Source organism: Electrona antarctica (assembly GCF_951216825.1).
Source record: "Electrona antarctica genome assembly, chromosome: 3".
Lineage (NCBI taxonomy): Eukaryota > Metazoa > Chordata > Actinopteri > Myctophiformes > Myctophidae > Electrona > Electrona antarctica.
In genome coordinates this window covers 1,874,154-1,896,771 of record NC_136808.1, presented here as the reverse complement: position 1 = coordinate 1,896,771, position 22,618 = coordinate 1,874,154, and the positions used below count along the sequence as shown (strand labels likewise).

General features: G+C 44.1%; 2 protein-coding genes across 2 annotated transcripts in view; one reads left to right on the top strand and one right to left on the bottom strand.

Moving 5' to 3' along the window:
* Window positions 1-4,754: 4,754 nt before the first annotated feature.
* On the top strand, window positions 4,755-19,342 carry LOC306920616 (GTPase IMAP family member 7-like; the record flags this gene model as incomplete). The annotated part of the gene is made up of 6 exons (XM_079497426.1): window positions 4,755-4,780; window positions 5,416-5,514; window positions 7,073-7,191; window positions 7,647-8,505; window positions 18,651-18,738; window positions 19,325-19,342. 6 exons carry the CDS (start codon window positions 4,755-4,757, stop codon window positions 19,340-19,342), a joined length of 1,209 nt encoding a protein of 402 aa, XP_079353552.1.
* LOC306920615 (EMILIN-1-A-like) overlaps window positions 17,721-22,618 on the bottom strand; it is a 109,315-nt gene continuing 104,417 nt past the window's right edge. Inside the window, exons 14-16 of the mRNA XM_079497425.1 lie at window positions 22,186-22,203; window positions 20,676-20,810; window positions 17,721-19,736 (exon numbers count right to left, since the gene is read on the bottom strand). Coding sequence (XP_079353551.1) covers window positions 19,414-19,736; window positions 20,676-20,810; window positions 22,186-22,203 — 476 coding nt within the window. The 3' untranslated portion in view covers window positions 17,721-19,413. The remainder of the gene's footprint in view (window positions 19,737-20,675; window positions 20,811-22,185; window positions 22,204-22,618) is intronic.

The window sequence follows — 22,618 nt, the reverse complement described above, 5'->3', positions numbered from 1 at the left end:
CTCGGACAGAGGATTGAGGATAAATCTAAATAAATCACTCTTTACCTTTTAGTCAACAAGTCAAGACAAGGACTAAGGACTAAGGATAAATGAAAATAAATCACTCTTTACCTTTTAGTCAACAAGTCAAAAGTCAAGACAAGGACTAAGGACTAAGGATAAATCAAAATAAATCACACTTTACCTTTTTGTCAACTAAATGTACAATTGAAATGTATTTAAGACCCGACTCAGCGTCCGAGTTACGTCCCGATAGGCAGAGAATAGTATCAGTAGCCCCTAGTTTCCATGGGCTGGCAATAGTTGGAAATGACACGTCCACCAGGGGGAAACCTTGACCAGGCTATGGTGAGTATGCCAGTAAGTATGGCCACTATGCGTGTACTATGTTGGCAACAGTGCTCCGTTCACGTTTGTCTATTATATTAGTGCTGTCTGCCGTGATACCTGGCTTAATATGGTCAATACTGAATCAGTCTAAAATATGCTTTGGCATTGGCATTGTTTATTTATTTATTTCCGGGGGGAGGGAATGAATGAATGAATGAATGAATGAATGAATGAATGAATAAATAAATAAATAAATAAATAAATAAATAATCAATCAATCAATCATATTTCCGGGGGCATTTCTCTCCAGGTGAGGACAATGCCATCCAGTCAACCAAATATGGATGTCAGAAGATCAGGCATCATCTCGTATGTATTACTTCTACTACTACTACACACACACACACCTCACATTGGTTACAAACTCCACGCCCTCTCGTTAATGACTCCGCCTCTCGTAATGTTAGGCCACGCCTCTCATTATCTTAGGCCACGCCTACTCGTTATGTAACCATATGCAAATGTCATGGGCGTCGTTTATGCAAATTAGTGGGCGTCGTCCCTCCTTCTTTGTGGGCGTGGTTTATGCAAATGGGTGGGCGTCGTCCCGCCGGCTTTGTGGGTGGTTCCGGCTACTTTGTGGGAGTGGTTTATGCAAATTTGATGGGCGTGGTTTCAACTACTATGTGGGCGTGGTTAATGCAAATTAGTGGGCGGCGTCACGCCTACTTTGTGGGCATGGTTTATGCAAATTAGTGGGCGGCGTCCAGCCTACTTTGTGGGTGTGGTTTCAACTACTTTGTGGGAGTGGCTTATGCAAATTAAGGGGTGTGATATGCAAACTAAGGGGCGTGGTTCCGGCCAATTTGTGGGCGTGGCTTATGCAAATTTGATGACGTGGTTTCGACTACTTTGTGGGCGTGGTTTATGCAAATTATTGGCCGTTGTCCCGCCTGTTTTGTGGGCATGGCTTATGCAAAATAGTGGGCGGAGTCCCGCCTGCTTTGTGGGCGTTGTTTCGACTACTTTGTGGGAGTGGTTTATGCAAATGAAGGGGTGTGGTATGCAAATGCAGGGGAGTGGTTTTGGTTACTTTGTGGGAGTGACGTGGTATGCAAATGAAGGGGCGTGGTTCCGGCTACTTTGTGGGAGTTGCTTATGCAAATGAAGGGGTGTGGTATGCAAATGAAGCGGAGTGGTTCCGGCTACTTTGTGGGAGTGCTTATGCAAAGGCACGTGGTGTTTCGGCTACTTTGTGGGATTGGCTTATGCAAATGAAGGGGCGTGGTATGAAACTGAGGGGGAGTGGTATGCAAATGAAGGGCGTGTTTCGGCTACTTTGTGGGATTGGCTTATGCAAATTAAGGGGCGTGGTATGCAAATGAAGGGGCGTGGTATGCAAATGAAGGGGAGTGGTATGCAAATGAAGGGCCTGTTTCGGCTACTTTGTGGGATTGGCTTATGCAAATGAAGGGGTGTGGTATGCAAATGAAGGGCGTGTTTCGGCTACTTTGTGGGATTGGCTTATGCAAATGAAGGGGTGTGGTATGCAAATGAAGGGCGTGTTTCGGCTACTTTGTTGGATTGGCTTATGCAAATGAAGGGGCGTGGTATGCAAATGAAGTAGCCGAAACACGCCCCTTCATTTACATAAGCCACTCCCGCAAAGTAGCCGTAACCACATCCTTCATTTGCATAAACCACGCCCACAAAGTAGCCAGAACCACACCCCTGCATTAACATAAACCACTCCCACAAAGTAGGCGGGGTGACACACTAATTTGCATAAGCGACGCCCACCAATTCGCGGCAGTAGCCCTGCACGAATGCCTGGAAATGTGCGACTTTGATGCAAAAGTTGCAGAACAAATCCGCGACCATCACCGCGGCCGGGTCGCGGCCCCGATCGCAGCCGTATAGGTTTCGGGCCAAACGGACATACGGTCGCGGCGGTAGCCCCAAACGAACGCCTACAAATTGCCGACTTTGACGCGCGACAACACGCCACCGATAAAACATCACGGTCCGACGTTCGGATATGTCGGAGAGCGAGCCGAGACGAACGGTTCGGTGTCTCGGACGTACGCCTCCGACAGTCGTACAAAACGTCCTTCACTTTGGCTCTGTGCATGCAGACACCTCATAGACTCTAACTGGATCCTGGCTGAAAAAGTGAAACGAGACCGCGCCTCCTAGAAAGGTCGCCCGAGGACGTACTACAGTTCCACGCGTGCGTCTCCAGTAGCTCTATAAGATATCCGAAAATCAGCCCGGAAGGCCTCACCGTCGTGGCGTTCCAGTGAAGCAAAGGTTTGACGTTCACGCGCGCCTACGTCGACAATCGTAAGTTTGTTCGGGATGGGCCGAACACCTCTGCGATCACGGCGACGAGCCGATCGTCGTGATGGTCTGTGTTCTTTTCTGCGACCTCGGGAATCTCAAATCTGACCCGAGGCCTAGCATTGCAGTGTAGTTCCCTTTATCGGACGCTTGTAAGAGTCCCACAAAATCGAGACCAACGCCATTTTATTCGCCATGGCCTGAATATGGATATTCGGGGGTGTTACATATTTAAAAAAATATCTATCACTTAATTTTTAAGGCATTTGGCCCAAAGGTCACTGTGGCAGTCTTTCGGCTGACCTTTGACCTTTGCAAACGTCGTGGAAATTCGAGACCGCCGCCATTGGATCCGGCATGTCCTGAATATGGATATTGGAGGTTCTTACATATTTTTTTAAATATCTATCACCCCATTCTTTAAGGAATTTGGCCCAAAAGGTCACCGTTGCAGTCTTTTGGCTGAACTTTGACCTTTGCAAACGTCGTGGAAAGCCGAGACCGGCGCCATTGGATTCGGCACGCTCTATATATGAAGAATAATTCTAGTGTACGAAGATTAACATTAAAAAACATGTTTTAAAGGTCTGTTTTGTGTCTGTCTAGATAGGAGAGGAGAGGAGAGGAGAGGAGAGGAGAGGAGCTCACAGTGACACCTTGCAACAGGTGTGTGTAGTTGGCTGCTAATAAAATGTCTTGACACACACACACACACACACTCTGTGTTCCCCTGGCCTTAATGCTCAACACAGCCTGTGTGGCTCAGTGGGTTAGTGTGCTATTGTTTGGCTATGGTTTAGCCTAACTTGTCTATATATATTGACACTTGAAAGAAGACAGTTTAGTGCTGTATGACTTGCAACTGAGGATTATTTTTGTTTTAAGTTTTGCCGAAGTGAGTTTAAGTGACACTTTCTGAACGCTTGTTTTACCGCAATTTCGGGACTACTACAAACTGGTTCACTGTGTGCAGGAGACCACACGCAGCACACGCACGCACGTGCATGCCAGTTGAGGAGGAGGACACGTTGGACCGCGGCTGTGCGGGATGTTGCTCCCATGGTCTATTGTATGTTGTACTACATGTGTTTTATTTACCTTTTATATAAAATACTGTTTAGCCGATGGTTTATTCATTTCAAGTGTATTTGTATTGTGATGTAATGTGAATGTTTTGTGACAGATTATGTATTTTGTAGTTTTGTATTTTTGTAAGTCATGTTTGGCTCTCTCTCTCTTGCTTTGATGCCAGCTGAGAGAAGGTGGGTTGGTGTGCTGCATGCAGAGGCTGTGTCTAATGCCTGCTGCATTGTGTGTGTCTCTTTATTTCTGTGCAGAAATAAATATGCCAAAGGCTAAAGAGTGAGCCAGAGTCCCCTTGTCCTGCATCAAACACAACGCAGAGCTCAAACCGGCTACATAAGTAAGGACATTAACTGACCACTGACTGTGCCATAATAAGAGCTCCAACATGCGCGCCAACGATGGTACCATAGACTTTAAGAACTAAAACCCTGGGGTATTTATTTATTTTATTTACACACATTTTTGGAATTTACATGGTTGACTGTTGAATTTTAATTGATTTGGTGGGTGAATAAAAACACCAATATAGTTAAAGTACTGTGGTCTGTGAATTTATAATTTGGTTTATTCTCTGATTGTGTTCAGGGTGGGGGCTCAAGAGCTAATAGTACCTTATAGTGTTAGTGTTGTTCAAGTTACAGTATATGTTATGTCTCTGTGGCTACCTAAGGTCTCTTTTTGGTCACCCTAGTGAGAACCTAGACAACGAGAATTTTGGTATTGCTCCTCCCATGCTTTTCATTAATCTGATAATTAATGTGAGTAAGGCTGATGGGAGGGCTACATAACTAAGCATTATGTTATACTTTAGCTATTGAAAAATAGCAGACCTACAAGTGGCACCGAGTGCCGCGCTGTGAACTTGTAGGTCTGCTATTTTTCAGCGTGGCACTTGTAGGTCTGCTATTTTTCAGCGCGGCACTTGTAGGTCTGCTATTTTTCAGCGCGGCACTTGTAGGTCTGCTATTTTTTTAAATTGTTGACTTTGATGTGCGACGATGAAACATTACGGTCCGACGTTCGGGTATGTCGGAGAGCTAGCCGAGACGAACGGTTTGGTCTCTTGGATGTACGCCTCCGACAGTCGTACAAAACGTCCTTCACTTTGGCTCTGTGCATCGGACAGCTCACAGACCCATAGACTTTAACAGCATCCTGACTGAAAAAGTGAAACGAGACCCCGCCTCCTAGGAAAGTCGCCCGAGGACGTACTACAGTTCCACGCGTGCGTCTCGGGGAGCTCTATAACATATCCGAAAATCAGACCGGAAGGCCTTACCGTTGTGGCGTTCTACAGAAGCAAAGGTTTTGACGTTCGCCCGCGCCATGTCGACTAGAAAGGTCGCCCGAGGACGTACTACGGTTCCACGCGTGCGTCTCGGGGAGCTCTATAACATATCCGAAGATCAGACCGGAAGGCCTTACCGTTGTGGCGTTCTACAGAAGCAAAGGTTTTGACGTTCGCCCACGCCATGTCGACTAGAAAGGTCGCCCGAGGACGTACTACAGTTCTGGACCCAGAGTGAGTGACATTATGGACTCTTAACCCTTCCCCTCAAATACTAGTTTTCAACATCCATTATCATAAGCTGGATCTTGTGGTGTTTTGCCTTACGGTATTCTCCTCCTCGTCCTCCCTTCTCCGTCTCCCCCCGACAGGGTGAGAGAGGTTTCCCCGGTGAGCGTGGAGGTACCGGTGCTGCCGGACCCACCGGAGCCCATGGATCAGCTGGCCCCGGCGGCAACGACGGAGCCAAGGTGAGATTGTCCTTCCCACTCGACCCCGCCTGCTCTCATCACGTGTAGGGCTAAGCCTGTCGCCATTACACCTTTAAGTTGACCATCAATCGTGTATGTATTGTGTTGTTTGTGGCATTGAACAGCTGGAATGAACAAAGAACACATTTCTTGTTTGCCTGGTAATCTAAAAATGCACAGAGCAGATATGACAAATAACTGAAATATACAAAGAAAGGCCTGTCACAATGTAATCATTGTGACAGGAGGCCTAATCACGTGTCGTATGTGTACACCAGCAGTTCCGTTGTCACCGAGTATCTGAAACTATTTTTTCAGTAACCATAATCCTGTTTTGATGTATGTAGGATAGGCACTTATAAGCTTTCAGCTTCTGCCTATTTCCTTTTGATCACCTCTAACAATGTAACTGTTTCTTTATGTTAATGTAGAATTGTGTTGGTGCTGTTGTTGCGAGGATGATCAAATACACTAAACAATAAAGCTGATGACTCAGGGGTGAGTTTAGTTTAGGTATAATAGTTACTTGTAATGTTTATAGACAGGAAAGGACAGACTAGAGTCAAGTCCTTAGTGTTAACTCTGAGAGTGTAAATGTTTACACTCTCAGAGTTTGAATGACTGTGGATCTGTGACTGTGATCTCTATAGGCACCATCCATGTAACATAATGAACATGATGATAACACATTGCAAAGTGTAACAGTAACACAGACAGTGATATTCTGTGTTAGCACACAAGCAAAATACATCCATCTACAGTACAATGCATGTGTCAGCAACTCTGGTATAGGCCTATAGTAGCTTAGATGAGATTCTTCACATTTGATTATTGTCATTTGAAAATACAACAATACTTAGTTCAGCAGGCAGGAATCCACTTGGCTCCATGTACTCTCTCTCTGAGTTCAATAGAGGGTATGCGCATGCATACAGTGAGTGGCAAATCGAGTGGCAAAGTGAGTTTAACTAACGTTGTTCAATGCAACCATGGGCTGTCAAGGCCAGGAAGTAGTTTTTTGCCACTCAGAAGGTGTTCCCGCTGTGGACACTGTGAACACTGGATTTCACTGTGTGTGTGTGTGTGTGTGTGTGTGTGTGTGTGTGTGTGTGTGTGTGTGTGTGTGTGTGTGTGTGTGTGCGCGGAATTGTCCTTTTCTCGCCCCACCATGCATGCCAGTTCTGTGGGGTGGCCCCACCCTGTACGATATAAATGTTATATTTCTCAATGTCTGGTTCCTGAAATCGAGTCCAGATGTGCAATAGGTGCAATTTCCCATTGACAGCCCATACATCCAAACTGAAAAGTCCCATCTGATTGTATTAAACAATGTCAAACTCGGCAACATTGCAGCTTTACGAAAAGCTTGAAATATCCTCTTTATATCTGCAAAGTGTTTGTTTCATAAAAATCCACCGTAGACATTTTATGAGCTAATTCTTGTCAAGAAATACCTTGCGGCTGATTATCTGTTAAGTGTCAGAGTTTGGAAGCGCTCGTTATCAGTAAAGCAACATAATACCTGCTGCCTCCTGCATTATGTGCAAACTTGAAACAGGTGCTACGCACAGTACGCAGGGCCGGCGTTCAGTGACTTTGACGAGCACTTCCAAACTCCAACACTTAGACACAAACACAAACGCTTTGCGGATAGAACGAGGATAATTCAAGCTTTTCGTACAGCTGCAATGTTGGTGAGTTTCACGTTGTTTAACCCATTTAGGCCTGACCTCGAAATTTAAAAGATTTCTTCTAAATCCGCCAGTTTTCTGAAATAAATATTTTCACGATTTTTCAAAAATAGCAGACCTACAAGCTCGTAGCGCGCCACTCGGTGGCGCGCTATGAGCTTGTAGATCTGCTATTTTTCAATAGCTAAATTATATTTTGGACGAATTCTTCATCTTGCTGGCAAGATGGACGCGGTTTGCATATGTTCAATCACAGGCCGAGTACAACTTTGTATGCACACTCCTTAGAGGCCAAGGAAAAACGTCTGGCCTGCCTTTTTCACATCTGCCTTTTAGAGCGCCACCAGGAGGCCGACTTATATCAAACACTTTTTTTCCCTTTGTGATCCTGTCATAATAATATCCTCTATACCTACAACACACTATCATTTGTGTCAGCAGCTGGATCCGAAGTGCGTATCGTGCTGCTGGGTAAGACCGGCGTGGGCAAGAGTGCCTCGGCGAACACCATCCTGGGAAGTGAGGAGTTTGTCGAGGAAGCCTCGCCTGAATCGGTGACCCGGCAGGCCAGTAGATCTGAAAGCAAAGTGTCGGGAAGAAAGGTGGTGGTGGTCGACACGCCTGGGCTCTTCGACACGTCGCTGACCAACGAGCAGCTGAAGGAGGAGATCGTGAGGTGCGTGTACCTGACCGTGCCCGGTCCGCACGTCTTCCTGCTGGTGATCAGGCTGGGAACAAGGTTCACCGAAGAGGAGCGGATGACCATGAGGTGGATTCAGGAGAACTTCTCCAAGCTGGCGTTGAAGTACTCATTGGTTCTGTTCACCGGTGAAGACGCCATCGACATACCCGTGGAGGATTATATAGAGAAAAGCCCAGCACTTAAGCAGCTGGTTAGCGAGTGTGAGGGAAGGTACCATGCTTTTGAGAACAGAAAGAAAGAGCGGACACAGGTGACCCGTCTGCTAGCCAAGATTGACAGGATGGTAGTGGCCAACGGTGGACAGCATTACACAGATCAGATGTACTTGGAGGCCCAGAGAAGGATCCAAGAGGAGGCAGAGAGAAAGAGGAGGGAGGAAGAGATGAAACAGCAGGAGGAGGAAAGGAAAAGGCAGGAGGTACAGAGGCAGAGAGAGGAGGCCATGAGAATGGAGTGGGAGAGACAAGAGAGCCAGAGGCGCGAGGAGGACAGGAGGAGGTTTGAGGACGAGAGCAGACAGAAAGCAGAGGAGGAGAGACAGAGGAGAGAGGCGGACAAGATGGAGTTCGAGAGGAGGACAGAGGAGGACAGAGCGAGGTCCGATGAACAAGACAGGAAGAGACGCGAAGAGGACAGACAGAGCAGAGAGGAGGAGAAGAGGGAGTGGGAGAGGAGACGAGGGGAAGAAAAGAGAGAGGAGGAGAGGAAACGAGAGGAAGACAGGAAGAGACAGGAGGAACAAGATAGGAAGAGAAGGGAGGAGGAAGAGAAGAAAAGGCAAGAGAAGAAGTGGCAGGTGGGGAAATATAACAGGTGGTGATGACGGTTCCAGCTTTAGTAGGTGGTGCAGCAGTTGGGCTGGTTAAGGCCGTGGTGGATGTTCCTGTGGGCATGGTCAAAAGTGCCGTGGAATACGGAGATGATCGTGATAGGAGCCAGAGAATAAAGGGATCTGATCTTCCAGAGGTTCTTGTAGGCATAGCGGGAGCAGAAATAAAGGGAGGCGTGGTGGAGGTAGCGAAGGCTCCACTAAAAGTCTTCTCTGGTGCGACAGATATGGTTACTTCTCTTTGGAAGAGCTAATCCATCTACTGACCCCAACCACATAGTGCAGCGCTTCCCAAAGTGGGGTACGCGACGCATAGCCAGGGGGTACCCGAAATAATTCCCAGGAAAAAAAAGTTTAACTTTTTTTAACATTAAAATTATGTTTATCTACGTGGTCATTTCTGCCAAGTTGCGCAATAAATGTATTTTTTGTGTTGTTCATTGTGTTTCTCCCATGTTTGCTTTGGGCCAATAGCTGACATGATTACTAAAACTACAACATCAGTCAACCTGTCGTGACCTCAAACAGTAACAGCAGGACGCATGCTGCAGAAACAACAAAAAGACTCAGGACACTTGAAAGGTTTCTGCGGTCGCTTCAGATGAGGGGGTACCTGGAAAAATGTCTACCCCAAAAGGGGTACCTGGTCTAAAAAAGTTTGGGAACCCCTGACATAGTGAGCCTTCATACAGTAAATACTATACAGAACAAAGAATACAGTATAATAAGACTACTTAGAATAATGTTTCCATGAGAGCTTTTCCATGTCCACACATGTTGTGCACACTTGTTTATCGCCACTAATCAAAGTAATTGTGTAAAAATGCAGTGAAATTGTATTTTATGTGATGACAGGCACCATTGCATCTTGCCCATAGCCCCTTAGATAGCACTTCATGTAGACTTAGATAGCATTTTATACAGACTTATAGCATGTTACGTAGACAGCACTAGAATTGCATTTTATGTAGTCATAGCACTTTTTATATTTACGTTATTGTGCTCGTTTTAATTTGAGTTCAGATTAGTGCATATTAGTTACATACAGTTACATTTCTTATCTTGTGTCTTTTATTTTTTGCTAAATATATATTTTCCTTTCCGTCTGCCTGTGAGAAATGTTTGTTGACATTCTAATAACCTGACGCGATACTAATTTGCACACTTAAATGATTGACGTTTGGAGGATTCACCTCATTCCCCTGCTAACGCTAGTATGAACTGTTGGTAATTCCTTTAGCCAAAGTTTGCAGCGATGCTGACTTGACTCAGAGTAAGCTACTGCCTCCAACCCATTCTGGGCGGGAACCCCTTTTGGTGTTTTAACCCTGCATTTAGGCCTGACGTCGAAATAAAAAAAAAAGTCTTCTGAAAGAATATATATTCAAAGATTTGTGCCGCATTTTCAAGTTTTTTCAAAAATAGCAGACCTACAAGCTCGTAGCGCGCCACTCGGTGGCGCGCTATGAGCTTGTAGATCTGCTATTTTTCAATAGCTAAAGTATAACATAATGCTTAGTTAAAACACCAAAAGGGGTTCCCGTCCAGAATGGCTTAAGGAGCTAAAACACAATCATTTCACTCTTACAATTTTATAATGGGATAGAAAACAGCAATTGTTTGGAGTAGGCTTCATTATTTACAAAGACAGTTTGATGTTGTCACTTTAAATAAAACAATAAATAAAAGTTCATACTGTTTTTCTTTTACTAGATCCATTACAATAAGAAATAAAAGTTCATGTGTCTGTTCTCCTTTATTACTGTAGATCCGTTAGAATAACATTGTATTATAGCGTGGGGTGAGGGAGGGAGTTGCAGGCATGAACTGTGAAGCGCATGCCACCAAGGACCATGCACATTACAGTGTGCTATCAGAGGTCATGTCTTCCTAGTCCTACAGTTGGGTGGGCCGATGACCCGCCACCATTCTTCTGCTAGCTGGGTAGTCGCTAGTCAATTGACTACCGAACCATATAGGAAGGTGTGGGTACATCCTATATTAGATTTGGGAGGTGGTGTGGAGTGGAGTCATGCCCCAAATTTCCATTGCTATGTTTTCACACATCATAGTTCGGGAGCCGGGGGGGGGGGGACGACGACGTTTTCTTCTCAACTGATATTTGTAGCTTGGGGTCACCTTTAATAGTTCAAGAGGGTGCCCAATGATATCCCTTGAGCATTTTTAGTTATTTACCCCTTAATGCACGAAACACTAACAAATACCTGATATTTAATGCAAAATACTTGGTCTAAATGCATCAAATTTGCTTTCTACCGTGTTTATGAATGTGGATATGCAGATTATATTTGATTTATGATTAATGCATTATTGATTAATGCATATTAACTCAATCATGCTCGAAATCCCCGACATCCCATAAAAGATATCTTTTGAGATCTAAATGCATAAAAGTTTCTTTCTAGGGTGTTTATCCATGAATGTGGATATGTACATTTGATTTCAGAATAGAGCATTTTTATATAGATATTAACCCCTCCATGCTTAAAACAGCTACATTTCATAAAATACAATAATCAATGCAAATGCAACACATTTGCATTGCAAAATAAAGGCTTATTTGGAAGTGGCCATGTCCACCACATCTCCTTTCCTATGAATTAACTCTTTCAGGCCTGCCCATGTTGGACTCCCACGTCTGTGACTTATCATAACTCCTGAATGTGGGTCGGTTATCCTATTTACAGCCGTGTCATGTGTAAACACTCCTATCTCCCTCCTTAAAGGACCACTTCACCACTTTTCAACCTATCTTCATATAATAGGTCCTCAGCCTCACTAATAATCATGAACAAATGGCGCAGTTTTTGTGTCTCAAATGGCGCAGTTCTGTGTCTCATAGTGGGCAGTTCAGAAACCGTCCTCCAGTGACATCATCGATGGGGAATCCAAGCTAATAGAAACTGCTGGCTTTCTAGTCCTGAAAAGTTGCAATGCGAAAATGGAAGCAATCGTTCTCACGATAATGAAAATCTAAACATTTTTGTAAAAAAATCTTGTTTAAAAATAAGTCTGCCTAATGATGATGTCACTGGAGGACGGTTTCTAAACTGCCCACAGCCCTCCTATGAGACACAGACTGAGTAGAAGAAAATCGTGCCATTTTATCATTTATTAGTGAGGACCTATTATATGAAGATAGGTTGAAAAGTGGTGAAGTGGTCCTTTAATGCATCATATTTACAGCCCTATGTAAACACTACTATCTCTCTCCATTAATGACAGCAAATTGTCTTTTTAAAGGAAAGCAGGGCACTTTGTTTATAATTGGCTGCCTTTCTGTTACCCTTGGCAACAGTTCTAGTTTGTGTGGCTGAAGGGTGCGCGCGGGGGAGGGGGGGACCAGTGGTGGAAGAAGTAATCTGATTTGTTTTGTTTTACTAAAGCAAAAGCAGCAATACCACAACATAAAAAATACTGTTACAAGTAAAAGGCCTGGATATCTGATTTGGGTAAAAGTACAAAAGTGGCATCAAAATGTACTTGCAGTATAAGTAAAAGTACTCAAGTCTGGCATAAGAATTGTGAGCTTGTAGATCAGCTATTTCTGAATAGATGAAAAGTAAAATAGGGCTTAATTGGTTAATGTATGTTTTTCAAAACATACAAGATAGCCTACATTGTTTTGTAATGATAATCTAAATCTGCAAAGTATCTTGTAGCCAAAGCTGTCAAATAAAGTACATCATTTGCCTCTGACAGGTAGTGGAGTAGAAGTATAAAGTATTAAAACATTTATACTCCAGTGAAGTACCTAAAATGTACTGAGGTAACAGTACTGTAATTCCACCACTGGGGGGCGACCATGCACTGCACTACAGAAACGATCGGGTCGGGTGGAAACCCTGTAGGCCTATATGTCTGAAATTGCTCCTTTTTAAAATTATTTTTAAAATAGTGGAAAATTGCCCCACAGTGACAATATAAGACGTGGTTTTCATATCAAGGCCCATTGTTAATTCTGCATTTTAACCACAGATTTGATGACATTTAGCCCCAATTTTGCCTCATATTTTGTTATCATTGGATACGATTTTGTCCACAATTCCATGCTATATTGATGATGGTACCATATGAGATAACAGGCAAACGTTGATCAAAATAACAAATATTCTATACATTCTCTAATTGTGTAGACTGTAGACTTCTTGTAAATTAAGTCATGCAGATGCTTAACAATAATCTCTCGAGAGCGTAAAATGAAACCAAATGGACCCGTAATTCATTGTACTGCTCTCAAGAGTGAAAGATCTAATACGGGTCCATTTGGTTACCAACTCTAAATCATTTAGCTTGGGACCACCTGGGATCCCTTCAAGGATCACTGGTGGTCCCCGGACCACTGGTTGAAAACCCCTGTAGCCTACTTATAGAGACTATATTTTTATCAGGTCTTCATCCCAAAATGTTTCCCTTGGAGTCTCACCGTAGTGTAGTGGGTTATGCATAACTCCATCCTCTACTGTAAGCTTACACTGGCGTGCCACGTAGGCACTGTGTATTTCTTCTGCATAGCAGCCTTCATAGCTGAGCTAAAGTTCCTATAAAAGGCAATAAAATGGCCTTTTGTTCGTGGAGAAGATATTGCACAATAGTCCGGCAGCCGACAGGCTTCTTTCGTTTAAAGTGGGAAATTTGGTATATAGTATTTTTATAGTATTGGCCTAAAATATTGTCTATTTACATACATTCATGAATCCACTTGCTGACCGGCTGTTGGTATTGGGCAATTTATTTTATAGGTCAAACTTTCCTTTTGCTTTAAGCAGCATGTGACAAGCATTAGTTTTGCACACAAAACATAGCCTGGCTTGGCCAGCCTCATAGCGGGGATTCACTGAAGATTCTTCAGGAAACATCAGTGAACCCTCGCTATGAGTCTGGCCGCGCCAGGCTACACAAAACACTCCTTGGGCCATTGCAATCATGACAAATGTGATGAGGTCAGCACAAATGTGATGAGGTCAGCACAAATGTGATGAGGTCAGCACAAATGTGATGAGGTCAGCACATTTTGGGCAAGTCGCTATATGGCTGTTTTTAGCCCAAGGAGCGTATTTTGTGCAAAACTTATTATGAAAACCCCCTAGTTTGACATGTCACATGTTACTTAAAGCATAAGGAAAGATTGACATTTTTTACATCTTTGCCTCCCATAGGATGTTAATGGTTTAGTCCAATACTGGAAAGCTTGCCACAAAACACAGTCACCCCGGGCGTAGAGCCGGCGGAACTGCTCAGCCTGGTAGCCTATTAGTAAACGTAATCTAAGTAAACTGTGCTTAAATATAACCTTATTCCTTTTTATATATAATTTTTATCCCACGATTTTGTAACCCATTTTTCACCCCTGTGTCAATTATCTAATGTGATCCTGGGCTCTACACACCCTCCGCCAACCTAGTCGCCATGGGGAGAGCAACAGACTTTAACTCATGCTTCCTTCATGCCTGAGTGTCCAAGTTGCTCCTTTACACCTGACAGGGGGGAGTTTCCCTGGTTGGACGTAGAGCGTGGAAGGAACACGTTATTCCAACCAGTTCCTTTCCCCTCCATCAGGCGCCCCGGCTGGCCAGTGGGAGGCAGTTTAGAGACCAGGATTACTGCATGTTTTTTGTGAGGGTACCTACCCTAGGGGACACGGGGAGAACATGCAAACTCCACACAGAAAGGCCCTTTCGCCAACCCCGCCTCGGGTATGGGCACTGCTGACGCGGAGGAGGAGACACGCCGCAAGCACCCACAGCGTCCCTGGCGGGAATCGAACCCAGGACCTTCTAGCTGTGAGGCGACAGCACTACCAACTGTGCCACCGTGCCCCCATAACCTTATTCCTAACCTTAACCTGAGTAAAATGGTGCCAAAACCCTAACCCTATTCCTAAACTTAACCCCAGTAAAACTATGCCTAACCCTAAACTTATTTCTAACCTTATTCTCAGCAAAACAAATACAAGAATACAAGAACCGCACCACAGAGGCGAGCATTTAGTCGTATCCTGTCTGTGCATATAGTCATAGGCTAAGGGCCGATTCATACTCCTATTTTAGAGCCGAATAAAAGTCGGTTCGGCTCTGTAGAGCCTACAATGTGACGTCATTTGAGGTTCGGGGGGGGGGGGGGGCGGGTACCGTCCTAAAGTCGGCTCTTCGGTGCTACTGAAAATTTCTGACGAGCCGAAATCATTTCGGCACTACATTGCCGAAACAGCTGTAAAATAGGAGTATGAATCGGCCCTATGTGATGACAGATAGATAGATAGATAGATAGATAGATAGACAGACAGACAGACAGACAGACAGACAGACAGACAGACAGACAGACAGACAGACAGACAGACAGACAGACAGACAGACAGACAGACAGAGAGATAGATAGATAGATAGATAGATAGATAGATAGATAGATAGATAGATAGATAGATAGATAGATAGATAGATAGATAGATAGATAGATAGAGAGATAGATAGATAGATAGATAGATAGATAGATAGATAGATAGATAGATAGATAGATAGATAGATAGATAGATAGATAGATAGACAGACAGAGAGATAGATAGACAGACAGACAGACAGACAGACAGACAGACAGACAGACAGACAGACAGACAGACAGACAGACAGACAGAGAGATAGATAGATAGATAGATAGATAGATAGATAGATAGATAGATAGATAGATAGATAGATAGATAGATAGATAGATAGATAGATAGATAGATAGATAGATAGATAGATAGATAGACAGACAGAGAGATAGATAGACAGACAGAGAGATAGATAGACAGACAGACCAGTGGTTCTCAAACTTTATTTTCCCCCCCAAGCACCTCCATAACCGTGTGAGTGGACACATTTGTACCCCTCCTCTCAATTACAGATCTGTAAGGGTCCATTTGGAACCCACTAGAGCAGTGGTTTTCAACCCTTTTCACGTCCATTATTTATTCTGCATATGAGCCGCGGGCCACCATTTCATTGACATTTAGCCTCTCAGATGCAAAACGTAGAATATTTTGTTGTCGACGGATAGGATTTTGTACACAATTCCATGCTGTGTTGTTGATGCTGGTACCATTAGGAGAGGTAACAGCCGTTAATCAAAATAACAGCGGTGGCCGAACGGAGTGCCGGATTGCCAAACGGATTGCGGAGCGGTCTTGATACCGGAAGGTCGCCAGTTCGAATCAGCGGTCCGACACGTTAAAATTACCACCGCTGAAGTGCCCTTGAACAAGGCATTGGACCACTACGATGAAATGTTCTATGAGCAGGGCCTGGCTGGAAACAAGTTCTTGAGCTTAGCCCAGATACCCTGGGTAAATATAGTAATCATTTAATTTCATTTAATTTCATTTAATTTCATTTAATTTCATTTAATTTCATTTAATTTCATTTAATTTCAACAATTCTTCAATTGTGTTGACTTCTTGTAAATTAAGTAATGCAGATGTTTAACAATTATCTTTACTCTGAGAGCGTACAATGAAACCAAATCAAACCAAGATCTATGAGGGTCCATTTGGTTACCAATTCGCCATCATTTAATTAGCATGGGGACCACCTGGAACCCCCCTCGAGGACCACTGGTGGTCCCCGGACCACTGGTTGAGAACCACTGCCCTAAAAGGGGCTGCAGGACCCCCGCTTTGAGAACAACTGAGCAAAGATGGATTCTGTGCCGTCAACATCTGTCATCTGGTAACCGAGGCCAAGCTGCTGAAATGAAGGAGACAGATCAACCCCTACTGTTGTCTTGAACGCCATTGCATTAACCCATTTTAGGCGGGAACCCCTTTTGGTGTTAGCATTATGTTATGCTTTAGCTATTGAAAAATAGCAGATCTACAAGCTCATAGCGCGCCACCGAGTGGCGCGCTACGAGCTTGTAGGTCTGCTATTTTTGAGAAATCGAAGAACGACTGACATAGAAACATAGCTTTTTCAGAAAACTGTCAGGATGTAGAAGACATTTTTAGAATCTGATCTCAGGTCAAAATGGGTTAATTGAATTTACACACATCATTTGGACTTATACAGCATCTTATACCTGTATATGAATTTGGTGTACATGTACATGGCACTGTACCAAGCCAGACATGTGCCATGTTATGGTTTGTACTGTACGGTGACTGTTGTGTAGGTGGGTATAGTGAATGTCGTGGCGATCACCGATCACATTTCATAATGTGTATTATTGGGAGCCATATCTGCAAATGGAATCTCCTTTTTTGATTTGAAAAGCATTGATGGATGGAATGCTAAGGAGTGGCTAAAACAGCGTTGGCATTTCATTTGTTGTTATGGGATGATTGTATTCCGTTGTTTAGAACTTTGAGTTTTATAATAAAATTAATGCCACAGACGAAAAACAGTCTAAGTCCACACTATTGATCCATAATGTATAAATGATAGATAAGGGTTCAGGACAACGAGGCCTTTTCGCGGAGGGGTCAGAATGAAATTTGGACTTAGACTGTTTTTCGTCTGTGGTACTCATTATTATGCTTCTTTGTTGGATGTTTTTTTCCATTTTGATCTATCTTACATGTGTGGCAAAATGTGTTCAATAAATGTTGGACATTTTGCACCAAAAGCCACATGGCCGGGATAATACAACACGCATTATACAAAGAGCAATAAAGGTGCACCTTAATTAAACAAACAAACAAAACACTTTGACAATGTGAATTCATTTCAATGGAACAACAAAACCAGCGACAGCCAAGCTATAAGAAGTGACCTTCCTTCTCTTTTCGCCGTGCTCCACCACCAGACTATAGCTCTTTAAATTAACTTTGGGTTTATCCTCAAAACTTAAACCGTTGGTGTTGGGCCTGTACTTAACCCATTTTGGGCGGGAACCCCTTTTGGTGTTAGCATTATGCTATGCTTTAGCTATTGAAAAATAACAGATCTACAAGCTCATAGCGCGCCACCGAGTGGCGCGCTACGAGCTTGTAGGTCTGCTATTTTTGAAAAATCGAAGAACGACTGACATAGAAACAGCTTTTTCAGAAAACTGTCAGGATTTAGAAGACATTTATAGAATCGTTCCCAGGTCAAAATTGATTAAAAAACTATAAAAGCCCCTTGTTGCATCACTAGTGTCTTGTTTCCGCCATTATGCTCAATGGAAAACGACAGATTGCTGTATCTTGCCAAGAAGAGCTGAGAGCTTAGCATTATTTAAAACATTCAGAGATGTTAAAAAAACAAAAAACCTTTGTAACCAAAGCAGCATTGCACTTCAAAGGGGGTTTTAACAGCTGCACAGCAACCGTGGGATAATGTTGCAGTTGTAGAACACGGCTATAGCTTTAAAACAAAGACCCCGGCGGGCACAACATGCCTAAAGAGTAATCATTTATAGTGTTTATATACCGTTTTGCACGATGGCGTTGCTCACTGGAAAAAGTAACAGACTTGAAAATCCTATTTTTGGTGAGCGACACCATTGTATGACAAAGTATACGTAACCACATACATCATGAATTGCCTTTTCTTTTTTTTCTTCTTTGTTTTTTCTTGTCCAGTTTGAGTGTTGCATGTTTGTTGTTGTCGAATGTGTAATGGACCACAGTGGTCTGCTGTACTTTATTTTTCTTCTTCTTCTACTTCTTCTTCTTCTTCTTCTTTTTTTGTTCTTTTACAAATGTGTCGATAAAAAAATAAAAGATGTCAACAATTCAAAAAATAGTTAAAATAGCACATCTATAAGCTATTTTCTTGCATTTTTTGAAACAGGACTTAAGTGGTTAATAGTGCTTCTCGGGGAACACACGTTAAGTCATAAAGAGAAAACCAACGTAGCTGTGATTTTAAAAAAAAAGGCACAACTGCTTCTGGAGTTCTAAACCCTAACCCTAACCCTCGTGTTGAATCTTCAGAACGCAGGCCATGGCTCTTTGGCAGGATAGCACTTTTGCAGCAAGACGGCTACATGGGAAAGGCATGGAGGCCTCGTGGTCATCTTTGGTACATCGATGAGCTATTTGTACTCATAACCCATACCTGGAGTGACTTATAAAGGCATTATTATTAAAATAATTATAGAAAAAACAAACACAATATAAAATTCCTGCAGTAGTACAAATCTGTGTGGAGGACACATTATCACAAAAAATGCTGGACGATCGGTTAGAATACGAAGGACAAAAAAGTCTCTGCTCAGTTCCTGTTCTATATCCCGTTGTCAAACTTGTTCATCGGTTCTCATCGGAACACGTCAGCGTTCTCTTAAAGCCACGAATGATACAAGGCCGACGTGACGTCATACATTATGCCATTAGTTCCTGTTTACCTTTTGTTAACAATGTCAACTAATGGGGGGTAAAAAGTCAGTGGTTCACATTCTCTGGTCCCGTCGTTTTGCTTGTTTGTTGCTTCTATAAACCAGACATCACTATGAACACATGGACTTAGTGAAAGTCCTACAATACCATGCATCTCTCTCTCTCTCTCTCTCTCTCTCTCTCTCTCTCTCTCTCTCTCTCTCTTCATTTGTTCCTTCCTGTTGCCACCATCCTCTCTCACTCCATTCCTTGTGTGTCCTTCGCAAAAGGTCCAGGAAGAGAAGTAAGGTAGGTTGGTGACATCATGAGTCTGTCCCTCCTTCAGGGGGGGGGGGGGGGGGGGATTGGGGGGGGTGAATCACATGTCTTCATAAAGCAGCATTCCGCTGAAGATGGTGAGGGGTTCCACGGAGTGCGCCAGCTTGCCCATGACCAGGTCGATGCACACGGTGTCCCTGGCCTGGAGCGCCAGGATGATGTTGAACACGGCCAGCGACCCGGGCGTGACCTTGGCCTCGGCCACGGGCTTGTTCTCCAGGCCCTCGGGCTGGTAGCCGCCGGAGTCCACCCGGGCCATGCCGTAGTTGGACTTGGACAGGACCGCCTCGATCTTCTCGTTCTTGTGGCCCGTCAGGATGGCGCTGAAGAAGTAACGCCCATCCACGGGAGCGGTGAACACACCTGAGGAACACAGGAGTTAGCGCGTACAGTAGGTACAGTAGGCTGGCGGTACAGCTGTGGTGTGGGCGATGTCACTGGCGTATGCACTAGGGCATTAAGCAACTAGTCGACTAGTTTACTAGTCGACTAGTAAATCCACTAGTCGACCTTGTTGGTACTAGTTGACTAATTGATAAAATGTTTCCTTTTTTTTTTACACAATAGGTAGTTAAACTAGTTTACTAGTCGACTAGTCAACTAGTAAAAATGACTAGAAGTGAATGCCCTAGTATGCACTGTGTTTTTCTTCTGCATAGCAGCCTTCCTAGCTGAGAGGCTAAAAGTTCCTATAAAAGGCAATACAATGCCCTTTTGTTCGTGCAGGAGAAGAGATTGCACAAGGAGATTTTCATGGTGGCAGAAAGCAGATATTTTTAGCCTCTGAAATCCTCTAGCAGCTTTTAGTCCAATACTGGAAAGCTTGCCTCAAAATAAAGTCACCCCCCGGGCGCAGAACTGCTCAGCCTAAGCAAACTAACCTAAGTAAACTATGCTTAACCCATTTTGACCTGAGATCAGATTCTAAAAATGTCTTCTATATCCTGACAGTTTTCTGAAAAAGCTATGTTTCTATGTCAGTGGTTCTTCGATTTTTCAAAAATAGCACACCTACAAGCACACCTACAAGCTCGTAGCGCGCCACCGAGTGGCGCGCTACGAGCTTGTAGATCTGCTATTTTTCAATAGCTAAAGCATAACATAATGCTAACACCAAAAGGTGTTCCCGCCCAAAATGGGTCAAAGGTTACACCTATCCTTCTTCCTAACCTTTAACCTCAGTAAAACGGTGCTGACTGTATAGCTGTGGTGTGGGGTGATGTCTGAGTATGCTGGAGTCAAACTAATTAGACTAATTACTTAATAGAAAATGTAGTAGAGCTTTTCCCTTGCGAGTCCTACCTGTCCTTGGATCATAGAAGTCTCCCTCGTTGACAAAGACCTTGTCAAAGACGATGGTGGCAGCTCTCTCCATGGGGATGGTGAGAGCAGCCGAGAAGGACAGCTTGGGCACGTGAGCGTCAGCACCGGGCAGACCTGAGCACGACATACAGGCTTATTTGTTCAGACAGCAAAATAATATCTGATTGTTACTAAATGTGGCTAACTGTTATTAATGTGATCTTTATGACTGACATTCCACAATGTTGACTGACTGTTATTACATGTGGTCTCATTGGTTAGACCAGTCATTAGTCCTACAACCTATATCTCAAACCCTCACCCTAACCCTAACCTCCCACGGGGCAGCACACCTAAACCTAACCCTTAACGCACCCCTCACCAACCTTAATCCGGTCGTTTTAACGCACCCCTCACCAACCTTAATCCGGTCGTTTTAACGCACCCCTCACCAACCTTAATCGGGTCGTTTTAACGCACCCCTCACCAACCTTAATCCGGTCGTTTTAACGCACCCCTCACCAACCTTAATCCGGTCGTTTTAACGCACCCCTCACCAACCTTAATCGGGTCGTTTTAACGCACCCCTCACCAACTTTAATCCGGTCGTTTTAACGCACCCCTCACCAACCTTAATCCGGTCGTTTTAACGCACCCCTCACCAACCTTAATCCGGTCGTTTTAACGCACCCCTCACCAACCTTAATCCGGTCGTTTTAACGCACCCCTCACCAACCTTAATCCGGTCGTTTTAACGCACCCCTCACCAACCTTAATCCGGTCGTTTTAACGCACCCCTCACCAACCTTAATCCGGTCGTTTTAACGCACCCCTCACAGACCTTAATCCGGTCGTTTTAACGCACCCCTCACCAACCTTAATCCGGTCGTTTTAACGCACCCCTCACCAACCTTAATCCGGTCGTTTTAACACACCCCTCACCAACCTTATGTCTATCCAAAGGATGCCTCCCCTTTAGGGGTGACTGTCCACAATGTTATTTGCTAGTGATCGGATCAGTTTAGTGTAGTTTAGGCTATTCAGACAATCGCCACACATCTGCTTTGGTTGCTGTGGCAATAACGACACAGGCGTGACTAATGCTTCATTTATACTCGGCCGCTCACTGAAGCTCACAACAACACACTTGAGCAACATTTATTAGGCCAAATCAATTATTTATCAGACCCCCCCCATTTGAAAACATATGCCAGTGACCCTGATAAGGGAGGATTTTTACGGCTCTAGCAGTGATTCCGAAACATATTAATTTCATGGACCCCCAGTTTCACACGCATTATGCTACGGACCCACGATTTAATGGCAGTTCTATCTCTGGTACCCCAATTTATATTGTAAAACCACTGAGGGTGTACAAATGGAACCAAATGGACCCGTTATTTTTCAATAGCTAAAGCATAACATAATGCTAACACCAAAAGGTGTTCCCGCCCAAAATGGGTTTTAAACAATGCATAAATAATACAGAAATTGAAAGACAAAGACCTACCTCGTTCACCTTTGGGACCTACAAAAAAAGAAAAAGAAAAAGTTACTATTTAAGGAAAACAGTACACTTCTATACATTGGTATTATCCATCCGTCCGTCCGTCCGTCCGTCCGTCCGTCCGTCCGTCCGTCCGTCCGTCCGTCCGTCCACCCACCCACCCACCCACCCATCCATCCATCCATCCATTCCATCCATTCCATCCCATCCATCCACCCACCCACCCACCCACCCACCCACCCACCCATCCATCCATCCATCCATTCCATCCATCCACCCACCCACCCACCCACCCATCCATCCACCCACCCACCCACCCACCCACCCACCCACCCATCCATCCACCCATCCATCCATCCATTCCATCCATCCATCCATCCATCCATCCATCCATCCATCCATCCATTCCACCCATCCATCCATCCATCCACCCATC